The 26,144-nt window shown below is 38.4% G+C and overlaps 1 protein-coding gene across 3 annotated transcripts in view; it reads right to left on the bottom strand.

Moving 5' to 3' along the window:
* The window catches only part of ZZZ3 (zinc finger ZZ-type containing 3), a 52,975-nt gene that overhangs the window by 22,039 nt on the left and 4,792 nt on the right, over positions 1-26,144 (bottom strand). For all 3 annotated transcript variants that reach the window (XM_032697182.1, XM_032697183.1, XM_032697181.1), the window contains exons 2-3: positions 8,413-8,562; positions 5,189-6,757 (exon numbers count right to left, since the gene is read on the bottom strand). In XM_032697182.1, the coding sequence (XP_032553073.1) occupies positions 5,189-6,705 (1,517 nt within the window). In that variant the 5' untranslated portion in view covers positions 6,706-6,757; positions 8,413-8,562. The remainder of the gene's footprint in view (positions 1-5,188; positions 6,758-8,412; positions 8,563-26,144) is intronic.

Raw genomic sequence — 26,144 nt, 5'->3', positions numbered from 1 at the left:
CTTTTAAGTGTTCCTTATGTGTGTGGCCAAAACCACAGCCAGAGCTTTACTCTCCACACAGCAGTGCTGGGTCAATAAATTACTGCCCCATCCTTTCTTAGTGTTCTCTCTTTTTTTTTTTTTAATCAGGACCAAGAATTTCCACTTGGTTCCGATATTTGTTATTGCATTTGATATTTGTTGCATTGCATGATTGCATTGCATTTGACATTTGTTTCCAACTGGTATTTCCTACACCTCAAAACCATTTTTGTTATTTACTGATACCGAATTTTCCGGCTTAGATGAATTCACTAACGAGGAGCCTTAGAAATGGTATTTCCAAATTAAATTTTTACATTCTTCTGCATTAAAATAGTAATTTTGGGGGTGGTGGTAGTAGGGTTTTTTTTTTTTTAGAATTGTGTATTTTCTGCTTCCATGATTTTTGATCCAAGTGGGAACGACAAGTGAATTCCTGTGTGTCCTCCAAAAACTGGCAGCTTGGAAAGGGCAGAGACCACGAGCACTGTCTCTAGGAGAGAAAGTAAGCAGAATGCAACTGTTACTCTTCCCATTCCACAATCAATCCATCAGCCCACACATCCAGAGGTGCTACACCAAGGCAGCCAAGAGGGAAAAGCATCCCTGTGCTGGAGAGTTCCCACTCTCTCTCCCAGGGCTGGATTGCTGCAACTGGAGACTCGGGGAGGTGGGAGCTTAGGCACAAAAACAGGCAAAGCAGGAGAGAATTCCAGGGGTAATGGACACAAATGCAAGAGAAATCAAGCTTTGCTTTCCACTTTAAGTGAGGACTGCAGGGTCTGCTGGTGCTGTTCCCCAGGATTGGGGTTGGCAGCACCGTCACTGTGTTCAGAGAAACAAAAACCCATCTGACAAATGCACTTGACATTTAAGGGCTCCCAGAGTGTGCCCATCAGCAGGCAGGGAAAAGCTGAGGCAGCACATGCCCAAGGAATTATCTCTTGCAAAGTAACAGCTCTGGTGTTTATTGAGTAGTTTATGTGATTCTAAGACATGATTCTGTGATTATACAATACTCTTAAGCTAGACCTTAATCTACAGTCCTGCCAAAATGTTGTGTCACATAACTTTTCCATTGACAAGTCTTTATAGACAGAAATTATTTTATGAAACATGATAAAGTATTGCTGGCAGTAAAAAAAGCTCAGCATACTTCATATTTTAAGCTGTAGTAGAATATGAGGATTTCAACAATAAATGTGGTCACGTGCCTGTTACAATATCATATTTTAATAACACAATTACCTGCAAAACCAAACTGGAGTTGATCAGAAACTCATATTACAAGTTTCTAATTGATTTCCATTACATTTCTATTTTGCAGATCAAGCAGCTGCAGCATTCAATTTCTACATGACTTTACTTAAAGACACTTTTATTTTTTGTTCCTTACTTAGAACACAGACCAATCTACCAGAGAAGAAAAACATCACTGTATGCCACACCACTTCTGTGAAACAAAGGATGAATTAAAACACATTGTAATCTAATACATATGGTATATATGCATTTTTTTAATTATTAACTTCTATTTTGCTTCACCACTGAAAATGTACACTCATCAATTCTTCTGTATTGATGCTACAGTCTATAAATTAATCAGAGGTATTAAATCTTCTACTACAAAAAGTATTCACTTGATTTACACCTATTCCCTTTCTTCCTTAAGATGAAAAAAGTCAGAAACAGTCCCCACAGACTAAAAGTGTATGTCTCAGGAAAATGAAGACTTAGCTGTTCACAGCTCCATGACATGGTTACAAAGGAACGTCAGGAGTATCTGATTTACCTGGACATTGACATAAATCTCTACTGTGTGAACAATTTTACCTTAATTCTGAGACATATAGTTGATATATGGGGATAATTCACAAAATTGATCTAATATTATTATTATTATTCTTAGCCAATATATATGAAGAGAGACACGGATACTTGGTCTTTTCCACTTAAGGAAAAAACGTGGTGCAGGTAAAATGAGAAGATTAGAGACTTGGAAATTTAGGAATAGGATTACATAACAGTTACACCTCAGGAATATTCTGTTTAAGGCAGTTCTTGAATAACTGCTACTGCAAGGGGCACCAAACCCTATTCTGACAAGTCAAGTGCAGTCAGATGAACTTTTATGCAGAATTGTTTAATCTGATCCTTCAGGAGAAAATCTGAGTGAATAAAATACCAAACCTATACCACAGGAAACGTCACAAACGTTTCTTTTCTCCCATTTATACAGTATCAAAAGTGGATCAAAAGACAAACAGCATTCCTGTGAATTGTCAAGTGTATATTAAATCTGATTGTATGATCCTACAGGCTCCTCTGTCTTTCCAAGGTCTCTGCAACAATACAACCCATCACAGGGAAGAATTCACAAGACTGAGTTTTCAGAGGTGTATTAAAATTTTCCATTTAATCTGTCTTCATTTTAAATGCCAGTGCAGCTATTATGATTTTAAATACTATCAAGTAATAAAGAGACATGAAAATACCCATCTACTGAGCAAACACAAGGTCTTAACTCCTGCAATTAAATGCCTGCAGGCAACTGCTTGCATCTAATTCTTGTGTTTTATTGATCTCACCCACAGGTCTAAGTGGTTCCTGTAAAGCCAAATGCACTTCACAGAATCCCAGAAATGCACTGTATGACACATTATATGGAGGTGAAAACACAACTCCTCAATTACATTTTCATCTAGAACCCAGAGCTAAAAGTCAAACTGAGATTTTGAGATTTCTCCCCTTGTGCAACCTAACAGCTATGAAGCATTGCAAATCTCCAAAGCAAGTAGAGAGGAAGAAGGAAAAAAAAAAAAAAAAGAAAAAAGGGCACTAAATGAAACACTGGGCAAAGGGGAAAAAGTACTGAGAATAAAACAGTGAACAGGATAGAAAATTAAAGTAAGCTACTGCAGAATGAGAAAGAATTACACTATAAAAAGATACAGCAAAGAGATATGAGAAACTCCTGAGGAAAGACATATGCAAAATACTGAGCACAGCATATAAAATTCAGCAGTGTAAGAAGATTTAAATCTACAAGTTCAGTCTTGATGAAAGCATCTCGAGAGAAAATGCAAACGGTTCTGAGCCAGAACATAGAAGCAAAATTCTCAAATATGCACCAAACCATATTTTTCTGAGAGGAATTACAATACACAAAAATTCCAATTATGTGTGTAGCAACAGAAAAATTAACATTAGCAATACTTTACAACTACACAACCCCCCAGATCAGTCTGTTATTATCTACAAGAATGTCTGTGTTGTGGTAAAATTTCTGTTTAGAGATCTCATATCTGTCTTTGTAGGAGAGATCTATTTTAATAGAGAGGTTGTGGGGACATCCATCATTTCAGCCTTCTCTCTGAATAATAATATTCTGTAATCTGTGATGATTATTTTTCCCATTATATAATCCAGTTTTCCCAGAAATTTTAATACACGAATGTTGTTCAAACATGTCAGGATTCAAAAAGCACCAAAATTCGTACAGAAATACTACAATATACACTTAGTTGTTCTCCTTGTAGCAAGTCTTATCAACAGCTCTTGAAGGTTTTGGGATGTTCATATTTTATCAAATCACAATAATTTCTTGGAGAGTGCAAACAGCTGTATGAATATGCATGTCATCAAGCCACATAATGTAACAAGGAATAATGTAAGTTTGCAGCTATATCAAATTGCTTCCATGACACACAGGAATTTGGTTTTTTTTTTTCTTCTGTGGCAACATTCAAAGAATGATATTAATGCCTTCTCGGAGCTAGACAAGATGCTAATGTCTCTCTGAGTTGGTTTTTAAGAGAGAACAGAGATATAAATCAGAGAAAAAAATCAACCATTGTAACCCCAAACTGATGAAGGCCAGGAAAAGCAAAGCTGTGCAGCACCTGAAGCTCTGATGAACAGAACACCAGCAATACTCTGCTCAGCCAGAAACACCCCAGGCAAAGGGAAGAGCCTTTGCCTTAAGCGAAACCTACATTAACAGCATGGAAACCCTGGAATTCTCTGCATCTGCCTAATTCTGCTAAAACTGCCTGATGTGATCTCTGTCATTTTTTTCCTAATAAATACAAAAAATCCCCCGTTGCTCCTGGATCTGTGTGCTAACAGAGACAGTCATATTACATACAGACATTAAAGCATCCAAAGAAGTCAAAAGACAACAGTCCATTTTTTCCATTTACAATTTAGGGAACAATAATCTGTTTTCTATCTACCAGGGAAAGTGTCCACTTTGGACTGATGGCTGAAGCTGCAGATATTTGCTTGTTATTTTGAAATCCTAGTTGGTCTAAACCATGCTCAAATTCCAAATTTTCTGATTAAAATGATTTATTCAGATCCAAGACCAAACAAGATTTCATTATAAAAATAATGCAACTCAAATATCAAAAACCCAGTCATGCTGGATTAAACAATCATCTGTGCCTTGTGCCCCATATCCACAGGATCTGTGCTGGGATCATTCACAGAAACTACCACCAGTGGCTCAACTCTTCACATGAAGCAAACTGAAGATTATCTGCATTATATAACAATAATAATAATTTGAACATGTCTATATCTACATTTAAAGAATATAAGTAGTAATGTAGACATAAGTTACTCTGGACAAAGTTCTGGAATTGCTGCATTTGATCAATTAATCTTCCTTAACACAATAATGATGACTCTTTTTCATGACACTCTTAAGAAAGTATCCAACCTTAAATTCTATGTACAGCAGAATGCTAATTGCATAAGCTGTATCTGCAGTGCCTATTGGATAAATACTGCTGATAAATCACTGAAATCTAATTAAAAGTTATTATACCTTTGGTTTTATCTTTCCAGCTAGTTTTTAAGAGAAAAGAGATAACAGATGCATTTTTAAACAAACAAAAACCTCCCCCCAAAAAAACCAAGTTCTGGTTTAATAATTCCTATTGCTAGAACTGTATAAACCACATTGCTGTACCATACTGCATATTAAATAGAGTTTAATTTCGTTTGAGGTAGAAACAAGGAAGAAAAATGAAGACTGAAGAGCACGAAAATTATAATAAAGCACTGAAATTTTTGTGGAAGGACTTTAAATACTTAATGATTTATATATATATTTTTGGTAAGAAACAAAAGCAGAATTCATGGTTACCATAGTTACACATACTCTTTGTTGTGTTTCAATGCCACATGATCTGATTCAAAGTAATACACATCAGGCTCTTCCTCATCCTCCTCTGCAGTGTGGATGTTGGCACTCTCTTTGGCAGATGGAACATATCCAGCAACAAGCCTAGTCTCAGAAAGTGGCTTTCTTAGTCCATCACTCCCATGATCCCCCGCATTACAATTCGTCTCTTTTTCATTCTGTTTAATTTCTTCGGACTTTTTGGGAGATCCATTGATATTATTATTATTAATACCTACAGGGACACTCTTTTCAGTAGGGCTAAGATTATTCTCCTCGACCTGTCCGTTTTCTCTGCAGGGGGAGTTATTTTTAGTGGGGCTGCTTCTGGCAGGGGCAGCCCTTCGTGGGGAAGTTCTCAGCGTGTATCTGTGTTCTTGGAGTTCCAACATCGACGTCACCGGGGCTGGGACACAGTTCAGCACTGAAGGACGTGCTTCAGGTTCCCCTGAGATTGATGCACTGTCATGATGAGCGCTGGGGTTGCTATTGGTGTTTTCAGCACACTGTTCCTTAGAGGCACTACTATCTCCTACAACATCCACCTCCTCCTCCGAATCCCTTAACAAAGATGGCTGGAGTTCAGAAAAGGACCCTGGAGCTGGCTCGTATGCCTGACCACCACGCTCCTCAGGCGAGCAGTCATTTATTATTTTGTGGTCCTCTAACTTTACCTGTTCTTGGGAGTTTGTGCAAGGCACATAATGGTCTACAACGCTGTCCTCTTTGCTGCTGTTGAGCAACAACGAAGAAGGGGCAAATGAGTTTCCATTTTCTGCTACCGTTTTGTCCTTGGGCGGGCGGGAACCAGCACTGTTCTGCTTCGCGCTCCCGTCAAGCTGACAGTCGTCACAGTTCAGAGAATTGGAGTCTCTCTCACCAACTCCATTGACAGTCTGATAACCTGCAACCTCTTCGACGACTGCAGAGTTATTAAACCCTTCTGCACAGACATTCACCTTTTTAACTTCCCTTTTCTCACAATCATCCAGTAGAAGACACCGGCAAGCTCGCTTAGTCCCCGCGGGGGCCGCGTCATTGTCCGACACCAAGCTCTTGTGCTCCAATGACTCCTTCTCTGCTTTGGGAGGCAAGTCTTCCTCGGAGCTGTTGGGTGCCTCCGAGCGCAGGCAGCGCTTAATTCTCTTCAGGACCGGCGAGACAGGATCTGCTGGCTTTTTATCGCTGTTTTCCACAGTTTGTTTGTCAACATTATCCTTCTCGGAAGCAGACAGCCCTCTCTTCCTGGGGCTCACCCACGATTCCCGAGCGCTCTGTTGTTTCAGATCAGTAGTTCTCCCACCGTTGCTGCCCTTCTGGGTTTGCACAGACTCTGGCCTCTTCTTTGGTGACCTGGATCGGATCTGAGGATGGGGTGAAACCTCCTCTGGGTGAGCAATACTCCGGTTCCTTAATGTTCTACCACAAAAGTTTTCATCCAAACCATTTAAACCCACTGTAGATCTTGTCACACGAGTAGATCGAGAAGCAGCCATACTATGGCGAGTCCCCTAAAGTATGTTCATCCTGATCCACTCATTGGGAAACCTTCAACAAAATGGAAACAAAACAGTCAGGAAAAATACTTAAAAATCACCTCTGGATACGGCAAATCTAAAGAATATTTTGTCACAAATGTACCAGTGTAAAACTGAGCAAGCCCATGCAATGTATTCACACCACTTCTTCCTGTGCTGTTTCTTTAGGTCAGTAAAAAGTTTTCCATCTCAGCTACAAAGTAGCTGACTTGGTATTTGTGGTTGTTCTGGTTTTAGTACTTGTGTGGAAATGTTGTTCATATTTATGCCTTATGCAAGGCTGGAATGTGCCACTTAGGCTCTAGTTACTAAAATACACTGGTTTTATGTATTGTACCTATGTTATAATGTATTGGTATTATTGTCTGTTCAAGTAAGAGGTATGAGATTGCATTCTTAATATCCCACTGTTTCCAGCTACATGGTTTCACACACTGAGAAGTAAACCATTAAAATCACATTTGCTTGCTCATTTGTTGCTTAAAGCAAAACCCAATCACTTACTAATGAGAACTGCAATTCTAATTTAACAGGGAATTAAAAAAATAGAGCACACCAGTAAAAAAAATACTTACAGTCATTAAGAGTAAAAATGAAATAAAACAACATTTCTGAATCAGAATCATATAATCATTCCACTTGAAAAGGACTCTGGGAGGCAACCCTGTCCAACCTCCTGTTCAAATGAACATCAGGACTGAATTCAGACGTAGTTACACAGCACACTGTCCACCAGCTGGGTCTTGAAAAAGCACAGATATTCCACAACTTCTCCAGGCAATTTGTGCCAATGTTTGTCTTTATAATGAAAATATTTTTTCTTATACTCAGGTGTACTTTTGCATCACTTACAACAAAAAGCCTGGCTCTCTCAGCAATCTCCTCTGAGGGACCAGCTGGTTTCCCAAGTCTCCTCCCCTTTTAAACTTCCCATGAGACGAATCATCACCGACATCAGATTTAAGTAAATTCAAACTCAAAGGTGAGTTTCAAACATCCCATTAGAGGGTGTCTGTATTTCACATTTCAAGGTGAAATGTGAGAGTACTCGACAACCTCAAAATAACATTTTTAAGAGAGATCAGTCTTACCCTTCTATTCATTTAGTCTTTAAAAATTCAATGTGTCAAACTGCACATCACCGCAGATCTGTCACAACAGCCATGCTAATGAATAAATTCACATCTGTGCACAATGGCCTTCCCTTCTTCATCTACCAAATCCCAGCTTATACAGACCTGTTCAACCGACACATGAGGTGAAGCCTTAAAATTTGAAATATGGAATCAAACCTTTCCCACGTTACTTAGAAAGGTTGAAAACAACAAAGGGAGAAAATTGTTTCAAGAGGTGTTTTTCATTTTCAGCAAAGGAGGTAAAAAAAAAAGAACATAAATTCTCACAAATCTACTATTTAAGTGTCACATGGTCCTGGACCAGCACACTTTAAACCAATACACCTCAAATCAATACCAATAAAATAAACTAAACCAAATTCAAATGCATGCTTTGGTCAGTAATTACCCCTGCACTCAACAGACATTAGAAACCATGTGTCAGAATAAATCTTTACTGATTTGTTGGTATGTTACTTTTTAAAGAAAGAGACCTTACATGACAAGGTAAAAAGTTATTGTTCACTTAGTACAAATGTAAAAAACTTACCATTGCAAAGCTAGAAGAAATATAAACTTCTGGCATTTCATACAGCAGACTCTGTGCCACTGAAATAATATCAATCACCATTGCTGATATCCATGGTGTGATCCAAGTGCTTTACTAGTTTATGCCATCACATTAACAAGACTTTGAAAACTGTTGAGAAAAAGATAAAGATATCAATAAAACACTTAAATCATTGCAAATGAAAAATGCAACAGGGCATGTAAAGAGTAAAAGCTTTTTTAAGAGGAAATTATCAATTTTAGAAGCGTCCTGCCTAAAGAAAGAACAGTATGCTATAAAGTAATTAAGAATGTTAAATACTAATTTAGGTTTCAAATGTAAAACATCTTTCTGAGTAGTTTCTAAGTGATTCTCTGTATAACCCACTAAATGTGTAAGCAAATGAACAGTCATGGGTTCAAACCTCAGAAGATATTTGAAGAGACACAAGAAAACAAGCAGTGAAAGGTATTACAACTAATGAGTTATGAAATGCATTGTCAAATGCATTTTGTAATTAGATACACAGTGAAAAACAACTATTTCTGCTCTTTAATTTTAATTAACTGAGCAGAACTCTGAACGTATATTGGTTCCAAATTCCTGAACAACCTTCTCCTCCACAACAGGACTGAAATGCTTTCTAGAGTTCACATCCAAGGAAAACAATATGTATAAACAATATGTATACCCTCTTTACAGTGAACGTGAAAGAACTCAGATATTGAAAGACAGAGATAAATCTGTAGATCACAAAGTCAGACAATGCCTTCTGCTGTCAACAGTTTGGGCATCTTTGCCAATGCCCAATGGCTATCACTTGAAAAAACATCCCAGCAATCCCATTTAACAGAACACCTACTGCTCTGGAGGCACCATAAATCACTAAAGAATTGTGGTTCCTGAAGCTTTCTTCATGTTCTGTTGACTTCATAAAAAAGAGCTGATTTTCATCTCGACAATTCAAACACTTCACAATGTGAAACACAAGCTGGCAGGTTTCTCCACATTTTTCTTTCTACACAGTTTTTATATTTAGATGACTGGAAACTGTCTTTACTCTCATCCTAGTTATGATTTCAGAGTGGTAAGAGTAGAAAATGAATTCACTATTAAGTTGCCAACTCAAAATATAAACTAAATAAGAGAAGAGATTAATTATGTCTGGTTGTAGTGAAATTCAATAACACAAGATGTTTCCACAGTGATGTTACATGAAGTATCATAAATTCCATTATGTAGATAATTAAATCAAATCAGGTTTCAGTTATTCAGTGGGATTTCTTAATTTAACAAGCAGCAGAGAACTACCATGATAATAAGAGAAATAAAGAATGGCAAAAGAAGAAGGCAAGGAAAACCACTTGAAAATGCAAGTTACTTAAAACCCATATTATTGCCTTTCCTAAAGATCCCTTTAACTGACTGGAAAGACACACATGGAGATACCAAAAGTAAGGAACAAACAACACACCTCAACAAAAACACCAAAGCTCAGCAACTTTGTTAAAAATAAAAAAAATACAGAGAAAAAAATCTTTAAACAAAATATAACAGTGGGTCAATCAGAAGGAGATCTAATTTCTGAATTTTTAATTACTTTACCAGTCCCTAAGTAAAGGACATTCTCATCAGTTGTTTCAGGAATGGCTGCAATAGTAACATCAGTCTTTTTGCCAGATCTGTACAACTCATCTCTCCTGATGTTCTTTCCCCCAAATCAACCTTATTTTACTCGCAGTAGGAAAGACACAACCCCTGCTGGGTCTGTTTGCCTTTGGGGAGAGCAAAAGCATTTTAGACACAGCAAAAATACTGTGTAAACATCACAAGAGGAGAAACCAAGGCAGGGGAAAGAACTTCTACCCAGGTAGGATTTTTTGTTCAGCAGCAGTTTGAGGGGAGGGAATAATTATTTTAAAAAACTGGAAACTTTAAGCAGGATACACTGAAATGATTGCACTTTAATTACAGCTCAAGACCTAGAAAACAACATTCACAAGGGCTTACCAAGTGAACAATTAAATAATTTCCCCCAAAAGCTTCCCTGGAAAAACTGTCTTGAAAATTAACTATTATTCCTTGACATTGCACAGCCAATTACAATGACTTTGTTTTCACACAGAACAACCACTTCTTCCATGGCAGAGAAATCCAATGGAAGAGCAATTTAATGTTTTGGACACCACTCATTTTAGAAACTACTTATGAGCTGGAATAAGGAGTGCAAGGGGAACTAAAGATGCTTTTAGATCTAAGCCCTTCTTCAGGGAGCCACATCAACATTTAATGAAGAACACTGGAATAATGTGATAAAGACTCCAAGTTGGAAGGCGAGAATCAGCTAAGAAACAACATATTCTGGTTCCACTGAAAATGAATCCTGTCTATCTGGGAATGAAGCATGAGCCCAATTATTTAAAGGAATGAAGAAATGTGGGTACAGGTAAAAGTATGTTCAACGTGGCCCTAAGCCAGAAAAGAAACAATGAAGAGAAGTGGTCAGTAAATGAACACGCTGGGTGTAAACAAGACCTGAAAGCAGCAAAGCAACAAAACCCTCTACTAGAACTGTGGTGGAGCTTTTTATATACATGAAACTTATGATGGATAAATTAACATTACATACAACATTAAACAAACAAACAAAAAAATTATGTACTGGGGGTGGGAGTTCAGTCAAAAGACTTTTGATCACACTCATTTCTGTTGCCAGAACTTGGGAGGCCTTAATGTATATATTCCTTTTCTAAAATGTATTTTATTCTTTTTTTAAAAGAATAAAATCCGTATCAGATTTTCCACTACCTTTTTCAACTTGTAACACTTCAGAACAGACCATCACTTTTACACAAATCTTTCTAATACCAAAAACCAGAAGATTTTCAGGGAAAGAAAACAAACTGACACACATCTGTACCAATTACAATAATGTGGGATTTGAGAGTGTAAGACCGTGCATAATTTACCTAGTTTGAGACAATGTACACTCAATTATCCTATATCTCATCCCAAAATATTCAATTCTGAAACCCTGTTTCATTGACCTAATGATTTTCTAGCCTTAATATAACTGTATTAAAATACCTGTGACTTTAGGTAAGACAACAGTCAAGTCTGCCACGTTCCTGCCCCTCCTGGTTTTGCATTTTCCCCAGATAATTACACCAAAAGTATCCTGAATAAGTTTTTGTGTTTGCCTAGAGACACTCTGATCATTACACCATTACCTTCTCATCAGGAATACACTCCAGACTCCGTTATTTCAGTAAAGAAAAAACCAATTTGTCCATTTTAAGCATGCCTGGCACCACTGTACTGTGTATCTCAAAAGCAAAGAATATTCATAAATGACTTAAAACTAATAAACTAAAGTGGTGGATCTCTGTGGTATAAAATAGCAGTTCTTAAATTCTCTGCAGAGCAGTGGCATGTAACTTAAAACAGAGATTTATTTTTTTTGCCCAAGACAAAAAAAAATTTAAAAAGCACCTCTGAAAAGAAGAGAATCTGCCCAGCCATGGGATTATCAGGATTTGGGATTATCTCCACACAGAATGTATATGAGTTCCTAACAAAGCAGTACTACTAAATTAGGGATGAATTTCATTTAACAAATTCTGTTCAGCAGTCTATCACATCTAGAGCACGCCAGCATCTCTTCCCACACATCCTGAGCTTTGCAGAACTACATTAGCAAGGAACCAGTTTTCTGGAACCAGCACTGTACTTTTCTGATTCTACATCACATCAAAATAAGCAACACTTTCAAATGATAAAAATAACCTCCACCAAAAGACACCATGAAGATCTTACCTGAAATAATATATAACAATAAGCAGCTTAAAGCTATAATGAAAAGTTAAATAAATAAATAAAAAATAAAAATAAATAAATGGTGCTGGAATTACTCTGGAATTTCAGCTGTCTCAGACACAGGAAGGTTATATTACACATGGTCAAAATACAGAATGGGACTAATTATATTGTATATATAAGGATAGCAAGATAAAATAAAGAAAATGAAAAAACAAAAGTAGAACAGTAGGAAGAACTTTTCAACAGGTTTTAAAAGCCAGCAAACTAACAAGGGAGATGTTTTACTCAAAATTAAAACTGGCTAAGAACCAAAATGGATAGTTCAAGATGAGATTTTTCTTCCTTAAAACAGATGGGTTCACCAGGGTAGACAAACCTATTCTCAAGTAAGAGGAGAAAAAAAATAAAGGCATCACCCCTCTTCCAGCCAAACATTCCAGGATAACACTGCAAAATTACTTCCTATAAAACTAAATATGAATTATACAAGTGTGACTCTGCAGAAGAACTCCAGAAAAGTAACCGCTGTATCAAATTTCTTCTCCTTAAAGTCTAAAACACTTAAACTGCTTTCAGTTTCTTGTATCTTGGCCAAATTAGACTCTGTGCTGAAATTATACACTGAAGCATCTGTCTCACACTGATATTCCCACCCTACTGTCTCTCCCCTGAATTCCCAGTCAAAATAATTAGTCATTTCTGTGCACAAATATGGAAATTATTTTAAACCCCTCTTACTGCTCAAGACACATCTGACTATTTCTTCAAGATGCTTTTCTACCTCCATATTTTGGAGTAAGAAACTGGAATTTGGAATGGGTGGAGAAACATTTGCCTCAGAGCAAAATTGCTGGTGGAGCTGAGTTGAAGGCAGGCTGAGGGGAATGCTGAAGGTGAATGGACAGGTAGGGAAAGCAGCTAAAAATAAACAACATTCCCCGCTTCAACACACCAAAGAGTGTGTTAATCTTAAATGTGTCATCTTAACTAACTTAAAAAATGCAAAAAAATTATCAATTACTGTAACATCATTTAATACAAATTGCATTTATCCTGAATGAAGAGAAGGCTACAGCTAAACACCCTTACTGAACTTACTTTATTGACTCATATGTAGTCAATAAATACTACTAATACATAGCCAATGAAGTCACTCTTGTCTGATACAATTAATTTACCAAGAAAATTAAAATCAGACTATGAAAGAAATAACTTCCATGTCCCAGTTAACCTCATTTATTGCCCATCCCTCTGTATCCTTATCATTCCACTTACCCGCTCCACTTTATCATGCCAGGTGAAAGGCCCACTCTAAATTATAATATGCCTTTTTCATCTGAAACCATTCAATTGCTAATTAGCTTTCCTGTTATCCAAAGAACATCTCCTCTGCAGGATTACCAACACATGTGACTAACATCTTGGAGATACATTAAATCACACAGGTTCTTCAAAAGCTCATTATAAAATTAATTACACTAACTTGATTACAGTAACCACTTATCAAAATGTTCCCCTAGCAGAATAGACTCCAATATTATTTAATCTCTTAACCACAGCCAGCACAGAGTTTCATATAAATAGGAAATATATTATTTCCTAAACAAGTTATTATTGCAATACATAGAAAATACCTAGCATTAAAAAAATTGCTTTTTCCAATAGGTAGGCTGCAATTGTAAGGGGCTATCAAGTACTTAATAATCCTGCTAACAGTTTACAGGTGAAAAGGAAGTTGATGGAGAAAAGTAGTGCTCCTTTACTTTTTCCTAAAACCTCCAAGATAAGCCAGTTTTGTCCTTTTTGTAGAATACTACACTGGAAATTACTACCCTGATTTGCTGTTGGAGCAGTGACTACAAACACACTGCCCTCTGAAGTACACTGCAAAGTGCACATTTTGGATGAAACACTGGATAGAACATTTTTATCCCCGATGATTTGCAGTCAAGGGCACGCATTTGAAATGCACCAATTAATAGAGCTTTTTATATGCAAAATTCCAGCATCAGCTCCAGAAGACTCGGAAGTGTGTCGTGATGACAAAGTGACACACAGTAGAGTTTGGAGAAGGGGCACATGAGGCAAATTCCAGTGTGTACATGCCCTGACCACACTGCTTGCAAATCATGGATAGCAGGTAACTGCTGGGCTAAAACCCCCTTTAAAAGGGGACTCAACTTCTGTGAGAGCTGCAAACTCTCTACAGTTCTGAGGTGTTTTACTCCCAGATAAATTTAGGGGGGTTGCCAAGTTGGCCAAAGGCTTCAAATACTACTCAGTGACAACAGTAAACAGAGGGACACCTAAAGGGTTGATCTGAATTATAGCTCTGAATGCTTAAAACACATTCTGGACAGACTGAGGGTACAGAGGGAGCCCAGAACTATCCCAAAATCTACAAGGAAAACCAATGCAGCTTGTCCCAGCCAAGCTGTGCCCCTGCTGGGTCTCCTCACCCAATGCATTTTCGTGCTCCCAGAATTCCAGGCATCCCAAAATTCCAGGCATCCCTTGCCACACCAGCTGATACTGCCTTTCATTACAGCACCAGTCTCCACACAACCAGACGTGCTCTCACATGCAAGGGGCTCTACAAAGTCATGGAACAGCTTATAAAACAATGTCAGCTTTCAACCTGAATTTAAACACAGCAGCAGCCTGCTGCCATCAAATCCCAGAATCGCAGAGGTTGGAAAAGACCCTGAAGACCATCGTGTCCAACTGTAAAGGACCTGCCTGGTGTCTGGTTTTGACTGGCAGTCATTTCTATGAGCTCCTGTGGCCGGACTAAGACTGACTGTGACACATTAATACAATTGTATTACATCCAGTCACGTCTCTGGTGTGCAGCCAGCAGGGAAACATCTCTTTTCTACAAGAAACTGCCTGAGATGCTACAGCTGTTGAAATGTTTCATTACTGCACCTCTCTGCCGGCACCTCAACGCTGTGGCAGTTCTCAAAATAGTGATCTGCAGCAAAAGGACCCATCCTTCCTTTTTGTTCCAGCCTTCCATACGGGATATTGTTTATTTTCATTGTCTCTGCTGTTTGGTCTAACTGCAGATGGTCTTTCAAGCAGTTCTGAACACATTCCTGCTCTGTGAGCTGCGTGGCAGCATCACCTATCCAACAGTGACCCTCTCTCCTCAGGAGCACTTGAAGGCAGACAAAAATTTTCTCCCAAAACTGCAGATCTCAGCACTTACAAACATCTCACAATTTATTCCAAATTCTGCTTTATAACCGACACTGAGCTTGTCAAGCAGAGGTTTCACACCCCTCTGGAGTCTGACATTCTCCCTGTATGTTCACTCTGTATTTAAGTGCTCTGAGTAAAAAGGTTGTTATACATATTCCAGTCTACTTGGCTTGGAAGTTTCAACTGGTGAGTACTGAAGGTGTTTTAATTGCAGTAAGAATCACGTTTTTTAAAAGCTCTTAAAAGAACAGAGACCAGCCCCCTTCTGTTGTACTGCTGTCCTGTCTGTGGGCACAGGAAACCAGACCTGCAATATGAACATTACCACGTACCCTTTCCTTTAATTACAGTATAAGTGCTGGTAATAGGGGCCTTTATTTGAAAATACATAAACTTTGTTATAAGAGTGACCCCAGTTCAATCAGTACATTTCTAGGGGCTTCTATTTACATCCAGCTACCTTCAGACAGGATAGCTGAGTACAATTTTCTTGATTTAACAGCACAACGGTAGCCTGGTTAACTTTCTTATTCTAATACATATAATCAAAACAGAACTATGATTGCATCATGTGCAATTTTGTTTTGCTTGATTGCCATTTTGCTTTCTTCTCTTGCTTGCTCAGAAGGTCTTTGTAGGCCAGTGCATTCACTGATAAACAATATGCTGCATTTAATTTTCTAGGTTTTCTGTGCTCTGCCTGGCCTATGCTGACATTACCAACTGGAAATACAAAGGAAGTTCTGTCTGGCCTACATTTACATTTAAAATCTCAGCCTTTCAGTTACTCTCACTTTCTCAATATGAACATCTTTTTCAGTTGAACACTTTGGCATTAAATGTCATTGCTGCCCCGTAAAAATCCAGGCAGTTGTTTGTTCTTTTCCTACAGCTCTTTGCTCTTCCTGCGACCACTGACAAACAACCTTTAGGTTGGTTTGCTCCACTTTCATTTTTCATCTAGATGCAGGCCTGCTCGTAGGTTTTGCAGTTCCTACAGCCCTTAGCACAGTGAAAATTCAGACCAGTCTGATTCACACTGTTTTACTCTTTCAGAGTCACAAATTTATTCTCTCGAAAGGTTAAGCCAGAAGACACAACTTTTCACATAGTGCCACTACGCATCAGCTGTTTCTTCTCCATGCATCTTATTAACTTGCTAAATATACATATTTTAAAGATTTAAAAGGCATTGCCAACTATTTCTGAGACTTTACACTGTTACTCTAAGCCTACCATTAACCTGTCAACACAATGCTGAATTATAGCTACAGTTTACCCTCTTTATGGTTTTCTTTTTGCTTCTTTTATTCGACTTTGTGATACAAGGAATACTCAAGTATTCTGCTTTGATTCCTATTGTTCATCAGGGTTTTGTTTTGCAACACTCAGTTTACGATTTCCCCGCAGTTAGGTGAGACAATTTACTGTCAAACCTCTGCTCACTGTTCAAGCAGAAAATGAAAGACTGCCTAGCAAGTGAAAAATTCATTCTGAATTCAGTTCTCCAGATGTTCTGTGCTCCAGATACTGAGATGCTGCACTACAGCTACAAAGCAGAAGGGATTTGCCTGTTATTGCCTGAGCACAGGAGCAGATCTGTCACCTGAGCACAAACAAACTTCCCTCCCCACGTTAATTGACTGCTCGGTTTCAAAACTCCTTCCTCAGGAAATTTAAATGCAAATCAATTCTGTTGAACTTTATTAACTTCAAGCCTCTTTTCTCACCCGGGGTAAAGCCAAATGTCTGTGCAGTCAGTGCTGTGTCTCCAAGAGCAGTGAGAAGCAGATGGTTAGGCAAGAGCTGCTATATATAATACCTTTACAGCTTCCCACTATTTTTAGCTCAGAGTCCTCTTAAGTCATATGTGATTTCTATCTATTTACTAAACTTCAATGAATCTCTCTCCCATGAACTTCCCCTGAGCTCCCATAAATTTTTAGCATTCGTGCTACCCTCCTGATGTGTTCTAAAAGAGAATTCTACATTTTCATTTCTACAAGTGGGCGTAAAGACCCACAGCCTGGCAAAGAGGAAAGGCTACAAGATTAGATACCCAGTGCAATTCACAGCATTTCAGCTTTAACTCTTTCTCCATTCTGCTTTCACTTGGTGTTCTGGTTGGTTTTTCTTTAATTAGCAGAAAAAAAAATTCTGTGTTTTACTCAGAGCTCCCCCTTCTACACTTCAGTTTTTCTGACTTTGCCCAGATACATTTTTCCAGGGATGAAGAAACAAAAAAAACCATGGTATTATCAAGGATGGAAAGCTACTGCATGCATAAAGCATGCCTTTGCAACTACACCATCAGAGGTGCTTCAAAGAGATCCACTCAGCACTAGGAACCCAGGTGTGTGTTTGCAGCTGTATCTACCCTATTAGAACACATAAGATGTCAAGGGTTTAAATATCACCTTGCCTTTTCTCATTTGAATTTTCTGAAACTGAAGTAATTTCTCACAAAGATTTGACTTTCCTCCTTTGTCTCGAGACAATAGGACTGAGGGCCACAGTAATATTCCATGGATTTTATACATCATCAGTTATTAATTCAATAATACAGGGCAAACTATGACCATATTTTAATAGAATAGCAATTAGAGCATTTAACCTTTTATATAAAAATACATGTCTGGCTATGGTATCTCAAATTCTTGATGATATTTATTGCCACAAATAAAAAGGAGATGCTCATTTTACCCTTCCTCGCATTTATTCTGTGCCATCAGGTAAAAGAACTGAAGGAACATTAAAAGGCTATTCGAGTTCCAGGTTCAGCCACCGGAGAATTTCTCAAAGCACAAGAACAAAGGAAAAAAAAAAAGAGCTCCTGTCTCCCTTCAGCACATTTTATCCCGGATTCAGGGAACGGTGGAAGCTGCCAGAAGGTGGCTCAGGGAGTGTGATGAGATCGTTCCCATCCTGAGCAGATTGCTGAGTTCAGACACTTCCCTAAATGGCCAACCCAGCCCAGCAGGACCAAATCTGCACTTGCAGTTCAGCTCCTGCTCTCCACAGGCACAGGCTTTGTCTCAGTGTCACACACCGGGATTGCTCACACACGGTATCAAATATTTAAGGTATCAAATATTTAAAAACTTCTCATGTGAAGAATTTAGATAAACCTTACCCTAAATGGTTATGTTATTTACTAGGGACTTAGGTACTGACACAAACACAAGGTAAAATTGATGCTTTTCCTGTTTTATCCCTGTGAAGCACTCAGCTATAGAGATATGATTACTCCAAATGTATGACCCGGAGCAATATGACCCGGAGCTTTCTGAGTTTGCCACAGCTACAGTTCGAAATTTTTGGAGTATAAATTTGAAAATAATCACTGAAAGCAGTTACAAAGTTAGAAATCACACTGATTCACTCTGACAGTCATATGCACATTTACAGTCATAAAGATATCAAGTAGAAGACTCTATATAGGGTTCTTTTTAATAATAGATCACTTACAGTTTGCCAGTGATGTCCTAAAAAAGCCTTACTGGCTCTTTCTAAGGCACAGTTTTTCCAAACTAATCCAAGGAATCTAACAGCACTACATGAAACCAACTGCTGTGCCTGTTCCTTACTTAGTACCTCTGAAGGGCTGACATCAAATATTAAGTAAAGATTCACTTGACAAATGTAGTTTACATGCTGTCCATAAAACTGCTTAACCTTTTTAAAAACATTATAGGAAAAAAAAAAACCCAATTGTCAATTATCTTGGAGAACATCTACAATTTCTGTTAAAAAAAAAAATGAAATTATTCAGCTGTGAACAACTGTATTACCCACAGCACAATGCTACAGCCATTAAAGAAGAAAAATAAATACAGTAAGAATGTATCTCCTAAGCAGCCTTTGCTGTATTTTGCACATACAAAGCCCTCATAACTCAGTGATACATTATCTCTCTGAGGGCAATAAGCAATTAAACACATTCCTTCCTCGATAACAGGAAGAAAAAAAAGACTACATAAAAGCCCTATACCTCTAAAAATTAGTTTCCCAGTATCTGAGGACATACCTTTGCTGTACACTCCCAGAATTAATGGATATTTTATCTGGTTTATCTCCCTGGTGCTCTGTATAAAGAAGTCATTCCAAAACTTTGATTATTCCTATTGCTCTTTTCTGTCCCAAGTCTGGTAGACAGATCAGTGTGGGATAATAATTTTCAGAGCAAGGCCTCTGTAAGTCAGAGATTTTTACCACAGAATAGTTAATATTTTATGTCATGACCTCTTTCTAACAATACTCCACACTATTTACTTTTTTTGACACCTAATGAAAACTGAGCTGGTGGTTTTACAGAAATGTCTAAGAAACAGCTGATTTCGAGTAAGGCCTGGGGTTTGGTTTTTTTTTGCATAAAGTTATTCTGTTCTTATGTATTACTTCACATTTCTGACAGTGAGCCTCTGTTTCTATTTTAATACCCATTTTGTGAGATCCTTCTGACTCAAGACAGTGGTGAAATAGAAGAGCCATCAGATTTGTATCACCTTAGCACCTGATGAGGGTCCTAAGACCCTCCAAATGCTTATTTTTTATAAGACCAAAACCAATGTGACCAGGAGCTTTCTGAGTTTGCCACAGATACAGTTTGAAATTTTTAGAGTACTGGTATTCAAAATTGAAATGACCATCTTCTAACATCTCAAACACCTGCCTATTCTGACTTAAAATGCCCCTCCTGAATCACATGCCAGCTAAGGTGGGCACTGCTTCCTTTCTGGAGTTCTCTGTGCATACACTGGATTATCCTTGCTCAGCTGAGGAACACATTAAAACTTTTTGGTTTTAATTGGCTCTTAGTGGTGAGAAAGGAGCGACTCTACAATGTGTGTGTATTTAAACAGCCACTGAGGAAATAAAAATGTAAATCTATGTTGAGTTCAGAGAATCATAATTAAAAATGAGTTGACGGGGGCAGGAACCTTTGTCCAAGGTTACACATTCACTGACAACGAAGGCTACAAGGGTGGCAAAACAGCTTCTTTAGAGACTGAACCCTCTTTCGGCAGCTGGTTTGATTCAGAAAGGTTTTCACTCCCACCCCAAGTGGGTCACTCTCAGAAGGATCTCAGCATTTTGCCTCCCAACTACTGCAAAGGCCTTTTCTCTACCCCTGCTCACTCCTATCCACTTAGAGACTTCCCAAAGGAGCACTTCCTTCGTTTATTGTTTTGTCCAAGGCACCAGTTTCCTTATGCCTTTCTAGCAAAAACAAAGCCCCATCTATCTCTCCTCTCACTCCTCATCAACAGGGTAGACTCACAGGCTGGTGAGTCCTTCTCTCTTTAATTTTGCAACAAGACTTCCCAGGCGAGGTTTCATTTCACCGTTAAGTGATTTAATCTGCAAAAAGGGGCAATCCCACTCCCCTGCAACTCTCAGGAGCATCATCCTTATTATTCCCATGTATTTGCTTTGGTATTCAATCCCATCTCACAGTGAGCTGATTGAGAAAACACAAATCCTTACAAAAGAGGCATTTTTCTCCTAGTTTAGCTTCCTAGACAGGCTCAGTGTAATGGTCAAATGAGCACAGGTGCCAGTGGAAAGCAGGGGCCACCACTCTGCATTTTGGTGACAGACATTCCTTGGATCAGGTTAGCTGTAATGTGAAGCCTTCCTCTCAGGCTCTACCCTGTGCTTTGTAAGCCTAAGCAGCACAGTTACTCCTGTTAACTTGGAACTCTAAACTTCCACGGTGAGGATAAAGATATTTTGTAACTGATGCACAGGAAATAATTCAACCCCGTTGCTGTTTCTCTCTGTACTGCCCGGCTATAACCTGGATTATTGTGAAGTTGTGAACTCCCTGGGGGAAGCATTCTTCATGTCTGCTTCCTGCAAAGCAGGGGTCACGGTGTCATGTTTTATTTTATTTTCATTCTGGTTTACTGTTCACTTTAATATAAAGCTGCTAAAATCCTATTGAAAAGTTAACTGAAACCCAGCTGATGCAAGCCTTCACTGCCACAACCCGAGGCACAAAAAAGGCACCCGAGGGGAAAAAAAAATCCCAAGAACTTTCTATATTCTTATTCGTTACTGACTCAAACCCTTGGGTTCTTTTTGACATCTTCTCATTATGGAAAATACAGTCAGTGAAGGTCAAAAAGCAACAGTTGTCCAGCCTTCAACAGAAGCTAATTTCTAAGTATTAGAAAAGCAAACTTTTGTTTCAAAGCAGTCACAGGAGTGAACCAAGGAGCGAAGCCATAACACAGCCCACGCACAGGGAGGGCACATTTAAGGGAGGATAAGCAAACAAAACTTAATTCTAGTTCATGCCACTCCTGCAGGTCAGGCCTGCTGACAGAACAGACAGGACGAGACGAAATGTCCACATGATTATTTGGTACAAGTCATGTAACAAAGCTGGAGTGACACACGAATCAAAACTGAAAATGGTACCGAGAATATGACACAGAAAAGCCTCTCCAGAGCTCTCCTGTGTCTCACAGAGAATCTCCTGACCTTTTGGGATGGTTTCTTTGAGAGAATTTCTTGGGCCCAGTAAATACAGACATACAACAAGTTTTTTTGAAGGGTAGTTGATCTAACTGCAAGTAAATTCAATTATGAGATATACCCTAACAGCAGGACACAAAGGTCTGATCACCAGAGTCACCTCTCAAGTGGAAAATCAATGAGACATGAGTCACACTGGATACAGTGACAGTAACTGGCTTGTCTTTACCTCCATAACCTGTAAGGGAGGCCAAACAGTCCCTGTCTACATTCAGAATTCTGACTGAAGAATAGAGTAACCCTTCATGCAATATGGGAATTCTCAATAAAACCACTGCTGGGCTCTAATTAGCCAGAGATCTTTTCAGATCACGAGAGATGTAACTGGAATTCACCAGTAACTGAAATTTTAACAAGAAATTAGTTACCTATGTGGTTGGTGTGGGGTTTTCCCGAGATGCAGTCATACAAAAAAACAACAAAAGACAAATCTGTTCTTTTACACTTGTATAATCTGAATGGTGCTGACAGCAAACTGTACCACACAAAGCAAAGCATTTGTGAGAACGAACCACAGAGGATTCTTGAGCATTTGCAAAATTCTCTTTGGTTCAACAACAACTAAGACCTTCAAAAAACATGTCAAGAAGCACACTGAGATAAGCCTTAGAATCTAAAAAGCCTTGAAACGAACTGTAAAGTAAGAAAAGAAATGTGAAAAAGACTTGGGTTTGGGGTGGAAGAGGTGTGGGGGAGCTTTATCTGCACTAGGACATCATAAAAGAGTAAAGGTTTCTCATTGTCCTTTTCAGCACTGGCTGTCAGATGACAGATATGTGAAGAACCTTTCTCATCTGAAGTATTTTAGGAATCCCCTTAACAAAGGAGCACTGGATTCCCAATTATATGATCCAGAAAAATTCTCAGCTGACCTCACTTAGGAGAAATGATGTAACTACACTTTGTTCTGTTAGAAACCACTTCCTCACAGATGGATTTAAAACTATCCATATATATGTGAAAAGTAACTGCCCTACTGCAGCCTCTACAATGATACTGCCAATAATGATTTTTTTTCAGTCTTTCTTCATCTTTTTACAATGCACTGGATACAGCAGAATTTCCAGAAAACTGATGCAATAAACACCGTGATTCTGATAAAAATAGGACGTTGGTTAAAAAACAAACAAACAAACAAAACCAAACCATAAGCTGTAACGGTTTCTCATTATGCCTATTTTTCCAGGAGAAAACAGAAAAATAAATAAATAAACCCAAACCAAACAAAACCAGAAAAGTTGCCAGCTGAGGATTGAGAAGACCTGAGAACATCTGGTTAGGTCCCTTTTTCCTGAAGTCCAGCTTTTGAGGAAATGCCCAAAGAACAGTGCTGGCAGCACAGTAAGGCACAGAAACACTGTCAAATCTTTTCAAGTCCCAAGTAGAGTACTTACTAACAAAAGCAATATAAACATGTCTACCTAACCCATAAAACTCGGTGTTAGTTGTACTCTGACTTTTAGAGACATAAAAAATGCAAGTAAATGAAAAGAAGTGGGTGGAAAACATGTACCAATAAATTCTAATTTTAGAATAATTAATAAAATACAAATTTTAAAGTTGTCAAAGAAATCTTGTAAATTAGAAACAGAAAAAAAAAACAACCCACAAGCAACCAGACGCCAGTATCTGTTGCCATCAGATTCCTACTCCAGGTCCTCAGTCAGTCATTGCTCAGACACTGCCCTGTCAACTCTCCATGACCTGCTCCAAAGTCCAGGTTAAACCAGCCTTTTCCAGGCAGTTCTGGGTGACAATTGCATCTCAGTTTGAGCTCTTCCCGTGGAGCTCAGGGAATAGGTGCATCTGTCTCTGCCTAAGACTTCAGCCTTTGTGCCCTGACTGCATAAGAGACCCTGATCCCTTTAGAATGTGCTACAGAAAGGCCTCTGTACTGCAGGGATACACAGAAGGAAAATCCCTGCAAGACTTAAAATTATTAGAGGAAAGGAACAAGCTCCTTTTCTGACATCACTCTAATACAGTGAGCAGTGTTTGCATTCCTCCTGTATTGATTTTTAGATTTACATAAGCAAACACTGCATCAGGACCTGAACCCGGTGCCCGCTCAGTTCCCAACACTTTGTTTCCCAATGGTTTAGTCCCAATTTCCCAGCAATTACAACAAACAGAACCATCACACCCTGTGAGGTGAAAGTGTAAGTAAAGCGTAATCCATATAATTGGGGAGATGGAAAAATGTACTAAAAGCCTAATTACCATCAGGCTACAGTAGAGTGACAGCATTGTTCTTTGTGAATCCTCTGCACTCTTCTTAAACGTTGGGATTGTGACAGCACTTTAACCTTTCCCTAATTCCAGAGCACACACACAGGTGACACAAAGCCTATCCCTCACTTGCCATAAGCCCAAGGCAGCTCTGTCGAATCTCAAAAACCAGAAACACTTGAACAAGGGCACATGGAATGGAGGCAGTTGATATGGAACAGAAAAAGTGCAGAGTAAGTAATTAAACTGATTTTAGTTCAAAACAGTTCCATCAAATTGTCCAGCACTTTTATCTCTAAAAACAACTCATTTGTGTCAAGCTTAGCTCTTCCAATTTAATAAAATATTTTTAAATCACCCCAAAAAAAAAGCCTCAAAGGAGAAATTTTGTTTAAAACTACCATATGTAACAGACAGGATACATTTCTAATCAGGCTTTTCCATACTGTGACTATCACTTAGCAATGGCCACGAAAGACTGAAATCTGTTTCTAATACACAGAACACAAACTGCTTTTAAATAACATTATATTTGTATAACAAACATTTCAGGAACAGGAAGACTTTACAAGTGATGATTATCCCTCAAAATACACGTCTGGGATAATAACTGTAATCTGTATTTTACAGAAGCAAGGTGAAGTTGACTTCCTGATGTGCTCTATTGCAGAGCCTGGAATGCACCTGATTCCCTGGCTCCTTAGAATTAATCTTTTGAGCTTTGCTTCTCTCTGACAAAGTCTTCTGGAAGACTTTCACTCTCGCTCAGTTTACTTCCACTCGATCATTAAAAACACATAAAGGCAAGTCAAAGGTATTAATTCCACAAGGAAGATCCTATGAAAGTTATCTTTGATATTACATTACAGAAGACTTTAATAAATGTTTTCTAAAAAAACCCCTTTAATTAATATATTTGCTAAATTTTTTTAGCTAAATCTTACAATTGTTAATCCACTAATTATATTTTTTGCTCCACCACGTTGTTTTGGTTTGGTTTTTATATCATGGCCAGCAAAAGTACAAAAATCTAAAAATGAGGACAGGTTTAATGCTCACATGTCATTCTGCCTCCTATGCTAAGGACAGACAAACTATACCTCTATCACCTCTAAAAGGAGGTTATTTAACCTTTTCTAGAGCTTTCAGCAATAGATATCCTATTACCTCCCTCAGATCTTTAACCCTATGATTACCTGGCCTGGATAGATAATCTTTCCTGGAGCTGGAAAGCTTTTCCTGACATGGAAATCTCCTTTTGTACTCTTTAGGACTATTATTTCTTAGCCCACCTAGAGAGAACAGTCTATTATATTCTTCCCTGTAGCAAACTTTACCATATTTGAAGCCTATTATTATGTCTCCCCATCTCTGCTACAGACTAAACAAGGACAATTCTTTCAGTCCTTCCTCAAAGGTCATTATTGCAACTTTTCTCTAAATACTCTTCAGCTGGTTCAAATCTCTTTGAAGCAGAGTAACAAAAACAGACACAGCCCATCATTTGAGGCCTTACCCTGGGTACTGCAGAAGAATTTCCATCTCACACTCAACAACAATCCTGGTCATATATCCCAGGATAACTCCTGGTTTTCTGTCACAACTCCTTTGTGTTCCCTTTGTGATACAGTCTGCAGAAGTGTTGCCCAGCCAATTGTTTCTCATATTTAAGTTTATTATGGCTACTCAAAGGTATTATTTAGTGTTTCTCTTTACTGAACTGCATCCCACAGAGTTCAGACCATTCATCAGATTTATCAAGATCATTTCACACTCTAATGCTTGTGTTCCTTCCCAGATTTGAACTGTCCAGGCAGTCAGTAAATCTGCTTTGTTCTATCACCCAGGTCACAAACTGAAAGACTAGACAGGAATTAATTCAGAGAATACACCTGCACAATTCACATTTGTGTCTTCAACCCTGTATGTCCTTAAAG

Source organism: Chiroxiphia lanceolata, chromosome 9, assembly GCF_009829145.1.
Source record: "Chiroxiphia lanceolata isolate bChiLan1 chromosome 9, bChiLan1.pri, whole genome shotgun sequence".
Lineage (NCBI taxonomy): Eukaryota > Metazoa > Chordata > Aves > Passeriformes > Pipridae > Chiroxiphia > Chiroxiphia lanceolata.
This window is presented reverse-complemented; position numbering and strand designations above follow the sequence as displayed.